The 19,317-nt window shown below is 40.5% G+C and overlaps 1 protein-coding gene across 2 annotated transcripts in view; it reads right to left on the bottom strand.

Moving 5' to 3' along the window:
* The window catches only part of DNAI7 (dynein axonemal intermediate chain 7), a 1,345,687-nt gene that overhangs the window by 73,573 nt on the left and 1,252,797 nt on the right, over positions 1–19,317 (bottom strand). For both annotated transcript variants that reach the window (XM_044087675.1, XM_044087676.1), the window contains exon 14: positions 7,607–7,720. In XM_044087675.1, coding sequence (XP_043943610.1) covers positions 7,607–7,720 — 114 coding nt within the window. The remainder of the gene's footprint in view (positions 1–7,606; positions 7,721–19,317) is intronic.

Raw genomic sequence — 19,317 nt, 5'->3', positions numbered from 1 at the left:
ATCCGTCTTTGCATGCGGATCCAGTTTCTGGTGCTCTATCAAGTGTTACATTTTTGTAGGGTAAGACTGTGACATGCCCCAAAACACAGTCAGGCATCATACTACACTGTGTATTGGGCCATTATATGTAGGGGTAGTGTGTGAGTATCAAACACGCTGACAGTTTGGTTCACACAATCCTTATACTGTATGCACTTTCACACTGGTGTCTGTGTCTCAGTGCTGTTACATCCCTGGACTGCCTGGTATATTTGCAATTACATGTGTATTCCCCCATAGCAAGATTGCTTTTTTGTTATGTCAGTCTGCCTGTAGTTTGGATATTGCTTGGCGACATAGCTAGCAGCTCAGTGTATTTTCCCCACTGTGATGTTATGTCCAGATATTTGGCAGATGTGTAGTGTTGCCTGGCCCACATAAGCACTGTGTATGCCTGACACATCAGTGGGGGGATGTAAAGATTTACATGACTTAACTCCTGGGAAGTCACTGGGTTTTGGACTTCTGTCATTCCGCTCAACAGATGCTGGAACAGACAGGAGGGTGTTATTGCATCACATGTGTCAGCTCATCTACACCAGTATGTCAGATATTTCCACATTTTCAGGGCCCCCCCTTTGCCAGGCTTGGTTATGCTTTCCTGCACTCAGTTGTTCTGAGCATACCTGTCATTGGCCAGATTGTTGCAGACTGTCAACGTTTTTGTCCATATTTCTGGTTTAAAAAAGAAGTCACAAAGTACAAACTGAAGCAGATAAACACAAAAGCCAGAAGTAGCTGGATTGAATCCACTCTAAGTAATGCAGGCTGCAAATCATGATACAGTTGTAGAATGCAGAATCCACTTTATTAACTTCAGAACATAAAACAAAACAAAGGTGAGCGCTTTCATCCAGAAAGATCTAGACTTCATCAGACAATTCAACACACATAGTTACTTCCTTTTTATACAGTTTCAACAGGAAGTTCCACCCAGTTTTGAACTAATTAATTATGTCATTAAAAGCACAATATTTGCAGTCACTAACTTAAAAAGCAGACAAAATATACAAACTGAAAAAAATTCATGGAACACACCACCCCATAAAGCACTATATAAACACTGGTTCTAAAATGACAGTGTACAATAAATATATTTCTTCTTCTTTTGGCTTTTCCCGGTTAGGGGTCGCCACAGCGCATCACCTGTCCGCTCAAGATTGGCAGTAGAGTTTTACAGTGTCGAGTTGCCAGCCCGGCACCCAACCTTCCACACAATAAATATATTTAAATATGTTAAATATATTACAACAATAAATATCCGTGTAATTAAGTACTAAGAATTAGGTATAGTTAAAATATTAAGAGAAATAAATACCAATCACACATTAATATCATTATACCATAAATGCTGAACATATAAATAATTTAAAATGTTTAAAATACATAATGGAGAAATATATATATATATATATATATATATATATATATATATATATATATATATATATATATATATAGATATTTTATCTTTCCAATGCCTTTAGTTTTAAAATAGGGCTAATGGAAATATGCTCATTCAGACCTGGCCATTTCCCAGCATTCAAACGTAATAGCTAGTATGATTCTCTTTTCAAAAGTAATAGTGACCATATTTCTCCATTATGTGGACATGTGTGCGAAATGGACAGCTATGTATGGGGCAACATTTTTTTTTTTGGGAACAGATTGCCCCTTTTTTTTTAAGGTGAGAGTGGGATGTTGGGGAAGGATAGCAGGTATATTTGGGGAGGTAGTTTGGGTAGGAAGACAGACAAGACAGCATACGGGGATGGTATATGACACATGTAGGTGGTAAACACCTTGGACGGGGAGGGGTTTTTGGAAATTGGAAGCCCATGAGCCCCAAATGGAAACCATGGGACTGAGGTCACCACCCATCGGCAGTCACCACTGCACCTTCACAGCCCCGAAGGTGGCTGTGCTGGGGGCTGAGCAGGAGGGGTAGGATGACCCTCGAATTGAGCCACACAGCCCTCGAGCTGGTGTAGCAGATCTTCAGACTTCTTTCGGAGCTCGCTACACATCAAACCCCAGACTTGGCTTTGGGTGATTATGCATACAGCTTACTACCACTCCCAGGATTCGAACCATGCTAATAATACAATTTCTGTTTCATCAGAGTGAGCTATTTAGAAACTGCTGTCTGTTCCTTCAATGTTTTTTGTCTAAGTCTCTCTTAGTTGTGCAATCTGACCTTGTAATTACAACAGTCTTATGCAGACATTCTTAGACATTTATTTATGTAGCACAGTGTGAGAAATAGTGGTTGACACAACAGTACTATTCTGATATCAGATCTTGGTGAATGCTACATGTCAGGCCATACAATACCAGAGTAAACATAACCAGTCCAGGATTTAAAACTTTATTTCCAGGCAGTTGCGGTTTTCTTCTCTGAAAGACCTGTGGGGAGAATGTTTGTTACCACTACCTGACTGTTTCTACACATATTCCCAGATTCCTAGTTAAAATATACACATACCTCTCAATCTCTTAATGCACAAACTATGAACAAAGCATGACAACATGGGGGTACAAATAGGGACATATTTTGAATATTACTCTTATAAACTTTTAGACAGTTGCTAGAGTAACAGGATTTGTTTTAATATACGTTTCATGAAGGATTAGAAGTCTGAAACTCAAATGTATGTCATTATTTAGTGACTGCAATTCTGAGATCATCCCAGTGATTTGCCAGGGAGAAAGAGGAACAGGCCAAAATATGAGCCAATTATCTGGACATTATGCAAAAATCTGTACAGTTGAGAGGTATGATTAGGCATACAGCTTAGTACCACTCCCAGGATTCGAACCATGGCTGTGTGTGCTAAAAATACAACAATATGTGTTTCATCAGAGTGAACTATTTAGAAACTGCTGTCTGTTTCTTCAGAGTTTTATGTCTAAGTCTCTCTTGGTTGTACACTCTAACCTTGTACTTACAAAAGTCTTGTACAGACACTCCTTGACATATTTATTATGTAGCACAGTGTGGGTAACAGTGGTTAACACATTACTATTCAGAGAATGCAACACTAAATGCCAAACAATACCAGAGTAAACACAACCAGTCCAGGATTTAGAACTGTATTGCCAAGCAGTTATGGTTTTATTTAAATATCACCTATATGGGACTATTACTGCCATATTGTCTGGTTTATTCAGTACAACCCATACACAGTTATTATACTGCCAGGTGACTTTATACTACTTTATATTTATTTGGTATGACTACTACAAGCAGGATTGTTACTCACCAGCCTCGCGACGCAGCCTTTGCAACCTACTGTCATGGGCTTCCTGATTCACAGCCCACTCAGCTGCAGCTGTAAAGGGAATAGAGAAATAGTTAGGCATACCTATCCATCACATACACAGGCTGGACTTTGGTAAACAGTTACTGATATGAATACTTACACACTGCTGAGACATCACCCCTCTGTCTTGCTTCTTGGACCCACTCGTCCAAGAGCTCCCTCTTACTCAGCTTCAAGTCAGCCTGCTCACCAGTTCGAGGGATGCCAGTGGCAGTGGTGAGATCACGAGTGAGATGGTCCCAGGCTTCTGCTTTATATTGGGAGCCCTGGTACTGGCCCTGCAGCAGTCTCTTGTCATGTTTTTTTACCAGGAGTCCTACCATGACCTTGGACTCCTGTATGCCATAGCGCTGCGCCCTGAAGTGCATGTCCTCACCAACACCTGCTATACTGCCTACAATGGGAAGCTGCAACCAGTTATGAGCTGTATTCCCACCTGCGGGCGTTTAAATACGGCCAATTTCCTGCCCTTTGCCATGATTGGATGGTTTTGTATATGCTGAGCTAAGCTAAGCCACGGGCAAGCCAGCTTAGTTAAGGTTGGCAGTGCTAAAAGGGGCAGGTTCAGCATTGCTTACCAATGGGCAAATCCACTTAGCTGGGCTATTCATTGCTTAGTATTCATATGTACACAATGCTTACACCCAGTCATCAAAGCTGTGCAATGCTTAGCATTGCTTATTTTTTTATTTTATAGATTACCTGCTGTATGGGATTGATGCATCAATTCATTACATATTATAAATTTGTTTACTGTCCCTAACATCCCCCAATGTGCTTTCATTACATGTATTCATGTGTGACTATACTGTATGGGGCACTTGTGTTTATATGGAGGTTTCACAACTTTATTAAACTTACACCTCACACCTGGACCTAGTATAGTACTCTGGTTAACAAATATATGTTATTTAGTAGCTAATAAAAAAATATTTATGTACTGTTTTCACATGTAAAATGCAAATTGGTTACAGTGGGGATCAAATCCAGAATGGCTGCTTGCAAAGTGTACATTCTAACCACTGCACTATTAGAGTACTGTTTAAGTTTGATGTCTCTTGCTATTTAACTTCTTGTGCTGTTTAAGCTGGACTAAGCATAGCTAAGCAACGGGCACACCCACGCAGCTATGCTTAAACTTTATCGCATTTATAAAAAAAAATTATTTCTTGTCTTTTATTATTTGTACCCTTCAGAATATCCCTGCTAATGCTGAACCTGTTATTCTATCAACTTTCTGCTTTGTGGAATGAATATCTCTTATGGCTTTGTCCACATTCCTTACTCTGACGGGTTGGGAGGTGTGCTCTATATGCTTATGCTACATCTCGTATTCTTTCAACTTTTGCCTTGGTAGGAACGATTTTCCCTTATGGCTTTGACAAGATTTCTTACCCTGACGGGTTGGGGGTATTACGAGTGTTCTCGCTCATTTTATATTGCCGAACAGCAATTCTGGTGTGCAGGGGGCCTGTGTATTGTGAGAGCACTGCTCTCAGATACACCCCCTGCACTCGTAACAGATCCATGTCCGTTTAACAGCACGGCAGCGCACCTTCATGAATTTGCATGGCGCACTGCCGTGTTGTACGGGAATGGTCCCTTCTGTGCAGGAATAAGCTATTCCTGCATGGAAGTTTGCGGAATCCTGGGGATTATTTATTCCTAATCTAGCATACATCCTACCCATATTTTCCTTGTTAGCTCACAGAATATTTGGACCAATACAAATGAATTCTAAATATGTGCAATTTTACATTTGATGGCCCTTATAACCATCACTACAAGCTTTTATCTGCTGCCAATATCTTCCCTGTTACTTAAAAATCCCCTTGTTTCTATGTTCAACAATCTTCAAACTTCTCCTTTAATGACTTTTGTCTACTAGTTGTTCTCAAGCTGCAGTTTTTGCCATCATTCTTCTCTCTTATGTTTCAAAGTAGTGGTGTTCTTATATTAAACAGTCTTTTGTACATCGATATCCAAGCACACATTCACCATACTGGCTCAAGCAGTCAGGAATGGCTTACCCTACTCTGTCAATTCTTTCCATATCTGCTCTACTTTTGTACTTTCCAGGTTTCATTAAATGCAAATTCTTTCCAGTACAAACTGTTCATGAATCATACAGTAGTGTATTTAGGGTAGAGCGAAGTGGACAGCCACCCCAAGTGCAGAGTACTAAGGGGTATGATTGGCAGATGCCGATCAGTCTTCATTGTAGTGCATTACCAGCATGCATGCACCAGTATTGCATCTGTGGTCAGAACTGAATCACTTCATGCTCTGTATGACATAAATTGTAGTAGGTACCTGCTACATTTAAAAAGAAAAGATTTTTTCCTTAGAACTTTCATTTGCAACACCCACTTAATTGAGTTCAGAGACAGAGACTTGGGAGCTAGTAAGTAAACAGTACAAGGCAAGAGACTAATCATAGATGGGGTGCCAGTTTACCCACCATATTTTTGTTGGCATGTGGAGGAGGGTACTGGAGCTCCCTTTCTCAGCCAAGAAACAAACCATACAGGTTTGAACCAGCAAACACTAGTCAGTGACCACTGTGTCTCCCCACATTCAGTTCTCAGTTATGACAAAGTCATCTGAGGCATTACATTAAAACAGCTTTTAAACTCAATAACAGGTATAAGAATGAGTATATGGTGATCAAAACATGTGTATTTCTATGTATGTATTTACTGCTTAAGGGCGGTAGTTGAAATTAACATCTTCCAAGTCTGAGTCACCTAACGTGGAATACAAAGATAAGTTTACTAATCATTTTGAGGCAGTCAAGTATAGCCTGGCATTCAGTTCATCTTGCAACTGGCATCGGCATCAACCCCCATTTTCCCATTTTGTATATGGAGTCAGCATTCCACATCAGCAGCAACCATCACCTAGTGCCAGTGCTCATACCACTAGTACCATATGCCATGTCCATGTGACTTTTAGAATCAAAACCCCTTTACGATCCCAACCCTCAGAATATTATTCATTTAAGTACTGTATGCCCTCCAGTAAGACGTTGTCCTGTTCAATTCTCAGCTAGAGCGTCTTCTGTGTGGAGGCATGCGTGAATGGGCGTACCTTCGTTGAAGGTTGTGCGTCAGGGCTGGCAACTCGACATGAAAAAATCTACTGCCAATCATTAGCGGACCGGAGTTCCGCTGTGGCAACCCCTAACTGGGAAAAGCCGAAAGACACAAACAAACTGTATGCCCTTCCTGACAAAATATCTGATATGAGTGAGTGAGTAAATAAATAAATACTACTTCAACCCACTGCAGGAAATATGGGCCTACTTCACAAACCAGAAACCCCAATTACCTGACTTTCATATAACCAAGACGACAAAGCTGACAACACAGTAGACTGACCACCCGGAACATCGACTTTCAACTCCAGGTAAGTAACCGCTCAGCTACCATGTTGAAATTTGAAATTTGCTCCTAACCTCCACGGTAGTGCGATCTCGGAGTTGGAATATTTAGTTGGGGGAGTGGGGGTGCAGCCAAAGCACCCCACGTGGGTGGGTTTAATTTTTGTTTGGCCAAGAGGTTATTTAACTGGAGTGGAAAGTCGGTGTTCCTGGTAGTCTTCTGAGTTTTCGTCTTTGACGTCTCTGTTATATGAAAGTTGGGTAAGTGGGATTTTGGGTTTGTGAAGTAGATCCGGGAAATATAAATATATATATATATATATATATATATATATATATATATATATATATATATTCATACACACAACTCATACTGAAACAGCTGTAAAACATTTTCTTGAGCAAGGTATAAAATTGTTACAGACATGAAGTCGAGCTGATTTCAGACATAAATATGCCTTGGTTGTAATACTTCAGGGGCAAATATAAAAGAGCTATATTGTTTGGTTTATGATTTTAGTTATTGTGGGAGCTCAAAATAAAAAAAACAGAAATAAACAACTTGTGGAACATTGACTTTTACATATAAGATGCATAAATAAAATGCAGTATATGACCAAACGCATGCCTTCTGCTTTTTCAATTCAGCCCACAATGCAGCATCATATGAAAATAATCTAAACTGTTTAATTGTGACTTACATATCCCTTCAGCAATAACTTGCATTATGAAACTGCAAATTGCTCTTGTCTGCATCTTTTCCAAAGTTACAGAAGTGGCAATCCATGATAAAACTACATCAGTTACCGGAAGGACTGCCTGACACATACTACAACAAGGAAGGACAAGCAAAACACCTTACCTGTAAAACAATGTGATTATGACCAGATGTCAGATTCCACTTGCTCCAACTGAAGGCAAATGCAGAAGAAAGGAGGGCCATCTGATCATAAGCTGCTTCTTCTGCTTGCAAATTCTGCAATACAAAGTTTAGATAAAAAAAAACTTTCAGACTGCAGGAAGGCATTAGACTTGCTCTGGTAACAATGGTGCAGGACTTATAAAAAGATGGTTCTAGGTTTGCTCCATGATAATATATAATAACTATAATAAACTGCAAAACCTATGAACCTATATAAAATGCTGCACATGTATGTATATTCAACAGAAGATATAATGCGATCTCAACTAAAATTTAACTTTATCAAATCTCAGGAAACTAGCCAATGAAGTCTGTTGATCTGTAACATCAAATGTCAAAGGAAAAATATGAGTTAATAAAAAAATCTCATTTAGTTATGAACACAATAATCAGCTGGCTTGCAGTGGGATTTTATTATAGTTTCCATGGCATACACATCAGTATAAGTCTTATTTGTTGATTTGTACTGTAAAACAGCACTGAAGGTGTCACAGAGCAGCTCATGAAAGCCATATCACCAACAACAATGTAAGGTGTAGATTAGTATAGGGTACTTAGCCAACTTCCACTATGGACTGATACAAATAATAAAAATGAGCATTTCACTCTGCTGTACTCACCAAACTTCTGATTCTTAAATAGATGAGTTACCTGGCATAATATTACAGTGGACCACTAGGCAGTGAGGCCCAGTGTGTAAGCAGCCTCTAAGCTTTTCTGTGGACTACACATTTTATTACTGCTATAGTACTTTGCTGAAAATTGACCAGCTTCACTTCCATTATGCTTGCCCCCCTCCCTTTACTGATCATTACATACTACCAGGTTACAAAATGCATGTGGCACCATGGCAGCCCAGTGATATACTAATGACTTGCATGTTTCTGAATCACCATTATGCTAAGTGTAACTGGGCAGTTTGACACTGCCGTTCAGTGGAATAACGTGTGGTATCCTCTGCTATGTCATATTTCCCTGGTGGAGTGATTCTTTTAAATATTTATGCTGCTCAAAGGATTCTAGCAACACAGTATGTCAGTAATGCTTCCTACAGCCCTGTGCTATGTGCAGTTTTTTAAATATTCAGGCTGCTCAAGGGATTCTAGGGGCACAGTGTGCCAGTAATGCTTATTACAGCCCTGTGCTATGTGCAGTGTACTCTTCATGAACCTGATCTATCAGATGGATTCATAAAACAATTTTTTCCAAGACATTGTAGCTGAATAGCTTGTAAAAGCTTCTCCCAAGCTATTTCATTGAAATGTCTGTCAAAGCACTCTGGGATTTATAGCTTCATAGGTAAGCACTAGGCTAGCTGCCCTTGTTGGCCATTTTAAGACTAGCCAGTGTCCTTTTTGGTGCTTGAGTTGACCTATCCCATTTAGTGTTAGATTGTCTTTTCTTACACCATGGTCAATAAATGAAAGTTATGTACTTATAATGATAGATCTGTTTTGTCTGCTTTTGTCCTTCCTCAACAGATAGGTTATCAGACCCATCTAGGATCTAACTTCAGCCATTCTCAGACATTGGATCCAAAGCTCAAGCTCCTTCTCTTACCCATAATCCCCTGTAACTAGTGAGTTATTCTCAGATTGAGTTTTCCCATAGAATACAATAAAAAGTATTATATCCTCCTACAAAAAACAAATACCTCAAAAAAAAAAAAAAAAAAAACCTGCTTCTCGACAGACATCTTGAGGAGTACTTGACCAGACCATGGAAGCTATCAGTGCAGTCACTCTAGGAATAAAGGAAAAACAATTAAATGGGGGAGAGTGGGAAGGCAGTAGAGGAAGGATGGAAGCAGACAACACAGATCTCTCAATATGGTAAGCACATAACTTTCATACCTGATGTTATTGCTTCCATCCATTCCTCAATGAGTCCCCAGATACCAAAAACCTTGGGAGGTCTCATGGAAGAATATTATGGAGGATAGCCAAAACAAAGGAAGTTCTAGACCTTGATTGTAAATTCAACTTGTAATGAGATATGAAGGTATGGACATTAGACCAAGTATCTGCAGCAGAAACATCACCAAGTGATACTCTGAGGAAAAAAGCAATGGAGGTAGCCACAGATCTTGCTGAATGAGCCTTAGATGGTTTAGATAAGGATGACCCTTTCTTCTTCTTGACCTGTGAAATACATTCAGATAACCATTAAGAAAGAGTCACTTTAGAAAATCCCTTTATCAGTTTGGTTGGAGAAAATGAAATGAACAATTGGTCAGTCTTTCTAATTTTCTTGGTGTGGTGCAAATAAAAACAAAGTTGATAGTGCACATTCAGCAGATGTAAAGTACAGTTGTATAAGATCTTACTATAATAGTAGATGTCCCACTTCTCACTGTTGTGGTATTCTGTACTCCTGGGATAGCCTGTTAACGATAGCTGAATCTCCATCCAGCATACCAAAGCCTTTACATCTTCCTGGCTCTACGTGCAAGCTGTAAGGTTTACATGTGACATACGACTGCCTAATTCTCAGAAGTGGTGTCACAGAAAAACTAGAACAACCCCAGAGGAAAGTAATAACATGTATATCCAGGAAGGAAAGAAAAAGAAGAGGATACAATAAAGTGGCCTGGGACAGAAGGAAAGCAACAGAAGTAACAGGGGTTGGACAGGGGTACAGAATTCTGCAAAAATGAGAAGTAAGTCATCAATTGTTATGGTAATATCTTACACAACTGTACCATGTCCCTTCTTATCACTGTTGTAGTATTCTTTACATGTGGGAGAGTATAAAAGCTACTGTAAAATATAGGAGGAAGAAGCCAATGAAGAATCCTCCATAAACCCATGAAGGATGGCCCTGGCAAAACCCACCCTGGCCCTGGAAATGATATCCAACATGTAATGTTTGGTGAAAGTGTGACGAGAAGACCAAGCAGCAGCTTCCAAGATGGATCTTGTATCCAGACTCTTGACAAAAGCACCAGAGGAGACAACGGCCCTGGTAGAATGAACAGAAGAAGAAAGCTGCTTGCCATGAAAAGAATAATAAAAATAAATGGCCTTAGAAATCCAGGGAGATGAAAGAAATCAAAAAGCTACTCAGATTTGCTGATATGTTTTATCTTTGTCCAAGTAATATCTGAGCTGTCTATGTAAATCCAAGGTGTGAAGAACCCTCTCACGAGAGTTCTGTGAAGAAGGGGAAAAAAAGTAAGATGAATGGATTGATTCAAGGACAAATCATTAGCCACCTTGACCATAAAAAAAGGACTGGTACAAAGAGAGAGACTGTCCCTACGAAAAAACAAAAAAGGTTGACTGCTTGAAGTTCAGAGACTCTCTTCACATAAATCTGAGGCACCAACAATTCAGTCTTCCAAGTACAATGCTGTAGGGAAGAAGAAGTTGCACACTCAAAAGGGGACTGGATCAATTTCTCAAGAGCAAAATTAAGGTTATAAGGAGGAGGAATAGGCTTTGTTGGAGACTGAATATGTAGGATGTCTTGCAAAAATTGTTTGACTTCAAAACTAGAACTCAGTGGGGGATTCAGAGGCAGACAAACAGAAATTTCTGACAAAGGAATTTTAACAAATGAATATATATAAAACCAGAATTAAGCAACTCACAGGAGCCCACACAGAAAAAAGGGTACAGGTCATGCTTAAAACACCAAACAGAAAATCTCTGCCATTTAGTCATATATGTTTTTCTAGTAGTGGGTTTTCTAGCCTCCTGCAAAACCCGAAGCACATCCTCAGAAACTTTTTGTCTTAAAGGAATCAAAACCCTATCAACCAAAATGTGTCAAGTGAAGGGTGCACAAGTGAGATGAATGAGAGATCCCTTGTCTTGTGTGTGAACATCCATCCTGTGATGTAACTTGTGATAATTTCCCTGGCCAAAAGGCTACACAGGGACCGGACATTTAGTAAAGACCCTCAGAGCTGTAGAAAGACTAAAAGGCAAAGATGAGAACTGATAATAAAAGGTAGAACCAGAGAAATGTAAAACATTTCTGAAGAGAGGGTAAATAGGAATATGGAGATAAGTGTCCTTCAAATCCTGAGATACCAGAAAGGATTGCGGAAGCAACAGAGGGAAATGTGTCTGAAGAGACAATATCCTGAAAGAAAAGACCTTGAAAGTTGTTGAGAAAAGACAGGTCCAGTGTGGCCTCCATGACCCCCCCCCCCTTCCTGGAACCAGAAACATTCTGGAATAAAAACCTGTCCCTTGCTGCGACAAGGGAACATGTTGGATGTTCTCTGTTCTACCAGATCCTGAACAGCAAAAGAAAAATAAAGGAGCTGGCAAGGAGGAGGCTGAGGAAGGCTGGAGAATGAAGGAAGGGACTTTCAAGACATAAAATAACCATTATGGATAATGAAGAATACCCAGGCATCTGTGGTTACCTGTTGCCACACAGGAAAAGAAATAGTCAACCTGAAAGACAGAGGTATGTGACCAAGGAGAAGAGGAGGCTGGTTATCAGACAGAGTCGGATTTGTCAAGAAAATAAGTTTTTTTTGCCCCTACAACTCTGAGGGGGGCTTGTCTGGGAAATTCAATTAGAAACCGTCTTGCTCATAACAGCCTGTCTAGGTTGCCTACACACAAAAATAAGGTATATATAGATAATTTCTCTGGAAATAAGGGAAAGGGAAAAAATAGATTTGTTTCATGTCCTGCATAAGCTTACCCTTGTTCTGAAAAGTTTTAAACAATTCTGCAGCAGCATTGCCAAAGAGATTCTGGATGTCTAAGGGTAATCTAAACAGTTTGGCCTTAATGTCTTTGGATAAGGTCTGAAGGCACAACCAAGAGTATCTTATAATTACAGATCCAGATAAAGCTGCCCCAGAGGAAGCATAAGAACATCATAACTGTATTTAATGGAACTGTAATGGAATGGCACGCCACCTGCAAAGCAGAACTCAAAAAAGAAAGAGCAGAAGTCTTACTGTCTGAATCAGACATATCAGTCAAAATCCCCCAAAGCTGGCAGAGAAGAGACAGGACATACCTAGTCATGTGTGTCTGATAATTAATGAACCTGAAGGCCAAAACAGCACAAGTATACACTTTCTTCCCATACATCTAGATAGCACGGCTGTCCTTATCAGAAGGTAAAATCTTAGTAAAGGATAACAGTTTGGATGGCTTATCTATGGACATGGAAACAACAGCAGAATCAGATGAAGGGCATTTATACAAAAAAGTGTGAACTTCAGGGACTTCATTAAATCCATCTGGCTTCTTAGGAGGTGGAGGTTGACAGCCAGGAGCCTGAGAAGCTGTAGAAAAGGTATCCAAAGCATTAACTAAAACAGGAAGGACTGCACAGCGTCAGGGCAAATCCATCTCCAAGAGTTCATACTATCTTTTTTGAACATAAGATACCTGGGAATAGTCTCACTTAAAGGGTTCCATCATGAGGACCACTGTATCCCAAAAAGATAATACTTCAAAAGAAGAATCGGAGTACAGTGAATCTTCTTCTTAGGTTCGTAGGCAAGTGCTAGCCTAGCTGCCCTTGAGGGCCATTTTAAGCCTAGCCAATTTCCCTTTTTTTTAATCAAATTAACCTATCCCATTTGGTTAGAAATTGGCCTTACCCATCCCATAGTCAAATATTACGTATTACCCCTAATGAGGATAACTGGGATCATTCCATAAATAATTTGATGGGACACATGCATTGGATAAAGCATTTAGGAGCTGCCATTCCTCAGTATTAGAACTACAGGAATGAACTTTGTTTTATGTGGATGGAGAATCTGTTCATCAGACCCCAAGGTGAGAGTAGACTGGATCTGGGAGGGATATCAGAAAAATCAGAATTCATAGGCCTTTTAGAAGAGCAGGAAGACCGGGGGGGCAGAAGCAGGGACAGACAAACCTTGTGCGGTTTCAGGGCCATAAGTACTGTGACGCCCCACCACTAACCCAGTAATCAAAGAGCCTCATTCCTCACCACTGGCAACAGTGGGAAACATACACACTGGGAGGATGACAAGTACACACACACAGTAAAGCACAATTATCCTTAAGAGCACACACAGACCACAATCAGTCCGAGGCTGGTTTCTACCTGTTTCTTCAGATCCCTAATAAGACTCCCCACTGGCACAGCTATAAAGTTGAGATCTCAGCTGAGTGGCCAAGCCAAGACCTCCAGCAACCTCTCTGTCCAACCAGTGCTTCATGTCCCTGCCCAAGTAGCTGACACACACACACTTTGAGATTTGATTTATACACAAACACACACACACACACACACCTGGGAAAGGCTGGCAGAGGTTTACTAGCTATGTCCCCTTCTGTCCAAATAAGGTAGTTTTTACTGCCACCAGCCACTCCTTATCAGCTACTTTAAGGCCCCTAACAAAGAGTGTCTAATCTTACTGTGCAAATATGCTATTAATCCAAATGGTAGTTTGACCAAGAGCAAGGCTATTAGGAGTGGCACACAGTGTCACCAAATAAATATACAAGTATTCCCAGGACTTAAATATTTCTCACAATGAAAGGTTTAAACATATTTAATAATAAATAATAAAAGAACATGAAAGCACTCAGTAAATAATCCCAGTTACATCAGAGTTCAAAATCACAGGAAATATTTAAAACAACATTGCAGGACAGTCTCAAATAAATAAAGAAAGCATCTAAGCTATACTTCACTATATTTCTGTCTGAATCTAAGAGAAAGTACTGTACCCTAATTAACTTACATTTCAGAGCAACAAGCAGGCAGATGTGGTGAGCAGTTGTTCTTGTCAGGTCAAAGACAAAATACAAAATACTCTCTCTCTCTCTCCAAGAGAATTCTTAAATTAATATCTCAAGTGTTACTGCTGGGTTAGCTTGCAGGATGACACCACTTCTTGTCATCTGACTTTATTTCCCAAGCTAAACCCCCATTGCTAGAAACTGCCAACTTTTAGCATCTACTTGTGAAAAATACATAGCCCTCAGACCTTTGCAGCTGCTGGAAGACATAAAACAATAAAACATAAGACAATGCAGAAGGCTCCCTAGTTTTAGACATACTGTCTCCTTGCTGCATTAAAACCATCATTTATGGTGCAGTTATACAATAATTTAATTTCAACTATTTTTCTGATGTTTTGCAAGTTAACCTTCTATGTTCAAGTTTCCACTGTTAAAATATATACATTTACCCAGTTACAATACTGCATATACATTTCTATTCTTTTCCAGTAGGGTACACTGTGGATACATCTTTAAGCTGAATACTCTACCAAAATATATCTTCAGCACACATGTCTGTACAAACCATCTTATATGACATACAGTTCTAATACATTTGCAACACAAGTATATGAATCATGTTGATTTTCACAAATGACACATAACCATTTACAAAACTCCGGATAGCTGGGCTGGCAGTTATCACCTTTTGTCACAAGTGCAGTTAAAAGTCCCACCACTCTTTGTAGAGATCCTTAGTCTATTTTTTTGTATTCTTTTTTAAAGGAATATCTGCTTCAGGTTCAGCTGGCTGTCTAGATTCAGTGAGGGTACCAGGCAGCTGTTCCCTAACTAATATTTGGGGAATCCCCTTAGATATAATCAGCCATGGTTTCCCCTCTACATCTGCACTAGACATATGCACATCCTCTACGGATGTGTGGCGGTAGACAGCTCCATGTTGACTTCCAACTGAGTCATGACAGAGGGATCTGACTTTGGCACTGGATGGTTCTTAGGTTCTTCATCCAATGTGATGGAGGCAACCAAATGTCAAAGCAGGTGGATTCAGCCATGGTACCTTCCATCAAAAGCTTCAGACACTGTTTTTTCTAAATAAATAGAGAAGGACAATAGATGACTGCAGTGTGTCTTAGGGACATGTGCCTGACAAATTTCACACTGTCATGGTCGTGCATAGCAGCCAAACAAAAAAGGCACCTCTCGTGTCTATCTTTATAAGGAATCTGCTTCCCACACTCACAGTTTCCTTTCCTGGATGACATCAAAACAAATTACAAGGAGGAAAAAATGGAAGGAAGGAACTCCAATGGGGCACTTATCTTTAGAAAACTCTGCAGCTGAACTAACTCGATGAATGGCATGCAGACCGAATTCAGAGGTAGCATTCCAACTGACAGCAAAGGAATTCTGAGGATAAGGAGCTTGAACGTCACACATATCTACTTTACTCCTTGCAAGTAGGACATATGTCTGACTACAGCACCTGGAAGACATAAAGGCTTTGGTATGCTGACCAGACATTTGGCTATCCTTGACAGGATATCCCAGGAGTAAGAATATAGCAACAGGTTTAAGGAAGGACATCATGTGTTCTCCTTTGCTGGCAAATATTGAGAAGGAAAGAGGAAAGCTGATAGACTGATTAAGTGATGATTGAGCAGCCACCTTTAGGAGAAAGGAAGGATTTGTTCTTAAAGACAACCAAGTAAGAAGTTTTATCAGAAAGGGTGTAAAGTCCTGATACCCTCCTAGCAGAAGTGACTGCCACCAAAAACAAGGTCTTCTAAACCAGCTATTTTAAGTCAACTACAGGTGTAGGTTCAAAAGGGGATCTGGTTAAGGCCTGTAAAAGAATGGGAATATTCCAAAGAGAAACAGTATCCCTACAGGTGGGCCAAAGAAGAAAGGTACCCCTTTGAAAGGCCTTAGACAGTCTAAGGAAAGCAATGGGTGATTGATTTTTCTGTAGTGTGAAAACTAGAGATGGCTGCTAGTTGAACCTTGACAAAAGAGTATTTAGCCCCACTACTGAAAAGAGAAGCCATTAAGTCCAATATCACCATGAGAGGGTCTGAAAAGGGGTCCATATTCACTTTGGAATTCCAGATTGAAAATCTCTTCCATTTACTCTTATAAACCTTAGTAGAGGGTTTCTGCATAGAGATCAAGATGTGAACAACTTGGAATGAAACCCTGGACTGTATAACCATCACTGGAACTGAAGCATGTATGTCTGGGTTTGTCCCAGATGGGTGAAAGACAGGATATGGAGCAGGTTCGGCACCCAAGGAGGATGAATCAGATGAAGTCAAAAAAAGGGAAAACACACCTGTAGAAGCCAAAAATCCTTTCTCCACATTCCTTCCTGCAAAAACTTTGGGATGAGAGGAGTAGGAGGATCGACATAAAGGAGATTGGGAGGACAACCGTGTGTCAGGACATCCCTTGGGACTCCCTCCTTGGGGGATTAGGGCAAAGTATCTGCTGCATTTAGTGTTGCTGGGGGAAGCAAACAGGTCACAGCACCAATGGCTCCAGTGACTGAAAATCTGATCTGACACTATCAGATAGAGGGACCACTCATAAGGGTAAAGGATGGACCTACTCAACCTGTCTGTCAGAACAGTGGGCTTCCCTAATATGTGTGTTGCTATACAAAAGCAGTGAGAAGACATTGTCCATTGCCAAACCCTAATGGCCTCTCAACATAATGGGTAAAAGTGGGTTCCTCCTCATTTGTTGATGTACCAGACTACTGACATATTGTCCATCTGAATGGAGATCCAGAAGGCCTGCAACACTAGAACTGCCTTCATCTCCAGGATACTGATGTGAAGACAGGTCTCTGAAGAGGGCCATATGCCTTGGACAGTCTTCCCCCAAAAATATCTCCTCACAAGTTGGGAAGCATCTGAGGTCACTGTAGCCTGGGGAGAAGGAAGAACAAAAGGTTGACCCTGAGATACTATTGGAGACTCTAGTCACCACTGAGTATGGACTTTTGTGAGAGACACTGAAAAATTCATGGGCTGATATCTCATTGACAATTGAACTGACAAGAGTCTGCTGGATAGCAGGAACTAAGGAAGTGATGGCTGCCATTAAGCCAAAAAGACACAAAAAAAGAAGTTATGTCTTACCATAACGTTCCATCTGTATTGTTGATCCTCATTCAGTCATTACGTGTGGGCATCGGTTCCGACATCAGAACTGAGCCGGCCATCTTCCAAGCTTGTGTCAGCTATAAACTCTCGAACTAAAACTCTTACCCAGAATTCCCCTCTCCCTGTTACCTCAGATTGTGTTTGCAAGTCAAAAGAAGGTAGGGGTTACCTCTGGTCAAATGACCTAACAGAACCAGATGGTGAGATCCACTAGAAGCCACAGGAGGGGGAAGGAGGGAGGGTTGTAATGACTGAATGAGGATCAACAATACAGATGGAACATTATGGTAAGACATAACTTCTTTATCTGATATTGTTAATCCTCGTTCATTCCTTACATGTGGGACAGAGTCCCCAGCTACCTTTATTCCTGGGAGGCTCTCATGGAAGGACATTCCTGAGCACCATAGGACCAAAAGATGTTTTTCCCCTGGAGGCCAAATCCAATTTGTAATGATTGATGAAGGTATGAGGAGTAGCCCAAGTTGCAGCTGCACAAATGTCATTTAAAGAGGCTCTGGCATGGAAGGCAGCAGAAGTTGCCACCGACCTTGTAGAATGAGCCTTTATGGTAGTAGGTAATGGAATATTATGTTGTCTATAAATGAAGGTCATGCAGTCTTTTAACCATTTAGCCAATGTGACCTTAGCAACAGCACATCCTAATATAGGTCCAGAATAGGCCACAAATAACTGGTCTGATTTAAGAGAAGCCTTAGCCCTGTTCAAGTAGAAGTGAATTTGCCTGTGAATATCTAGGGTATGTAGGCAATACTCTTCTCTGTTTGAATGATTGGGGAAGAAAACTGGCAATTCAATGGTTTGATTAATGGACATTTCGGGGATCACTTTTGGCAGACAGGAAGGATTAGTTCTCAATGACACTCTATCTCTATGAAAAATCAAATATGGTCTCTTGATGCATAAGGCTTGAAGCTCAGAGATACGTCTGGCAGAAGTAATGGCAACCAAAAACAAGGTTTTTCATGACAAATATTTGAGGCCGCAAGAAGAAGTTGGTTCGAAAGGTGGCATTGTCAAAGCTTGTAGGACTAATGACAGGTCCCATGGTTGAGTAGGTTCTCTAAAAGGAGGTCTTAGATGATTCTTGCCTTTTATGAAGGTCTTGCATAATTTGTGTGACATAAGAGAAGAGTCTTGGACACCATCATGAAAATTAGATATTGCAGCCATATTAACTCTAATGGTAGAGGCAGATAGACCAAACTGAAACAGGGTAGACAGATATTCCAGTACTATTAACACTGGTGCTGAAAAAGGATCTACATGTTTTTCTTTCAGCCAAAAAGTAAATCTTTTCCACTTGCTGAGATACGTAATTCTGGTGAAAGACTTATGAGATGCAATAAGAATGTCACGTACTGGCAAAGAAAGATCATTCTGCCTGGCAATCAAAGGAACTGGAGGAGCCAAGCCGTGAGCTTCAGGCTGTTCAGGTTGGGGTGAATCAGATTCGGCGGATGGGAGATCAACCCTGGGGTTGGATGGAGAATCCGTGGTTGATCTAGCAGGTGAGGCCAAAGGAAGGGAAACCAAATCTGACGAGGCCAATATGGTGCTATGAGGATTACTTTGCTCTTCAACTGGCGGGCTTTCTTCAGAAACTGGGGAATGAGGGGGAGAGGTGGAAATGCATAAAGCAGACCCGAGGGCCAATCGTGGACTAGAGTGTCCCTTGGTGACTGTCCTGGAGGGGGAATCAGGGCAAAATAGTTGCTACATTTGTAGTTGGTCGGGGATGCAAACAGGTCGCAGCAAGGAA

Source organism: Protopterus annectens, chromosome 11.part0 (genome assembly GCF_019279795.1).
Source record: "Protopterus annectens isolate FY-2018-M chromosome 11.part0, PAN1.0, whole genome shotgun sequence".
Lineage (NCBI taxonomy): Eukaryota > Metazoa > Chordata > Ceratodontiformes > Protopteridae > Protopterus > Protopterus annectens.
Note: the sequence above shows the minus strand (reverse complement) of the source record. Positions and strands in the feature narration are given on the sequence as shown.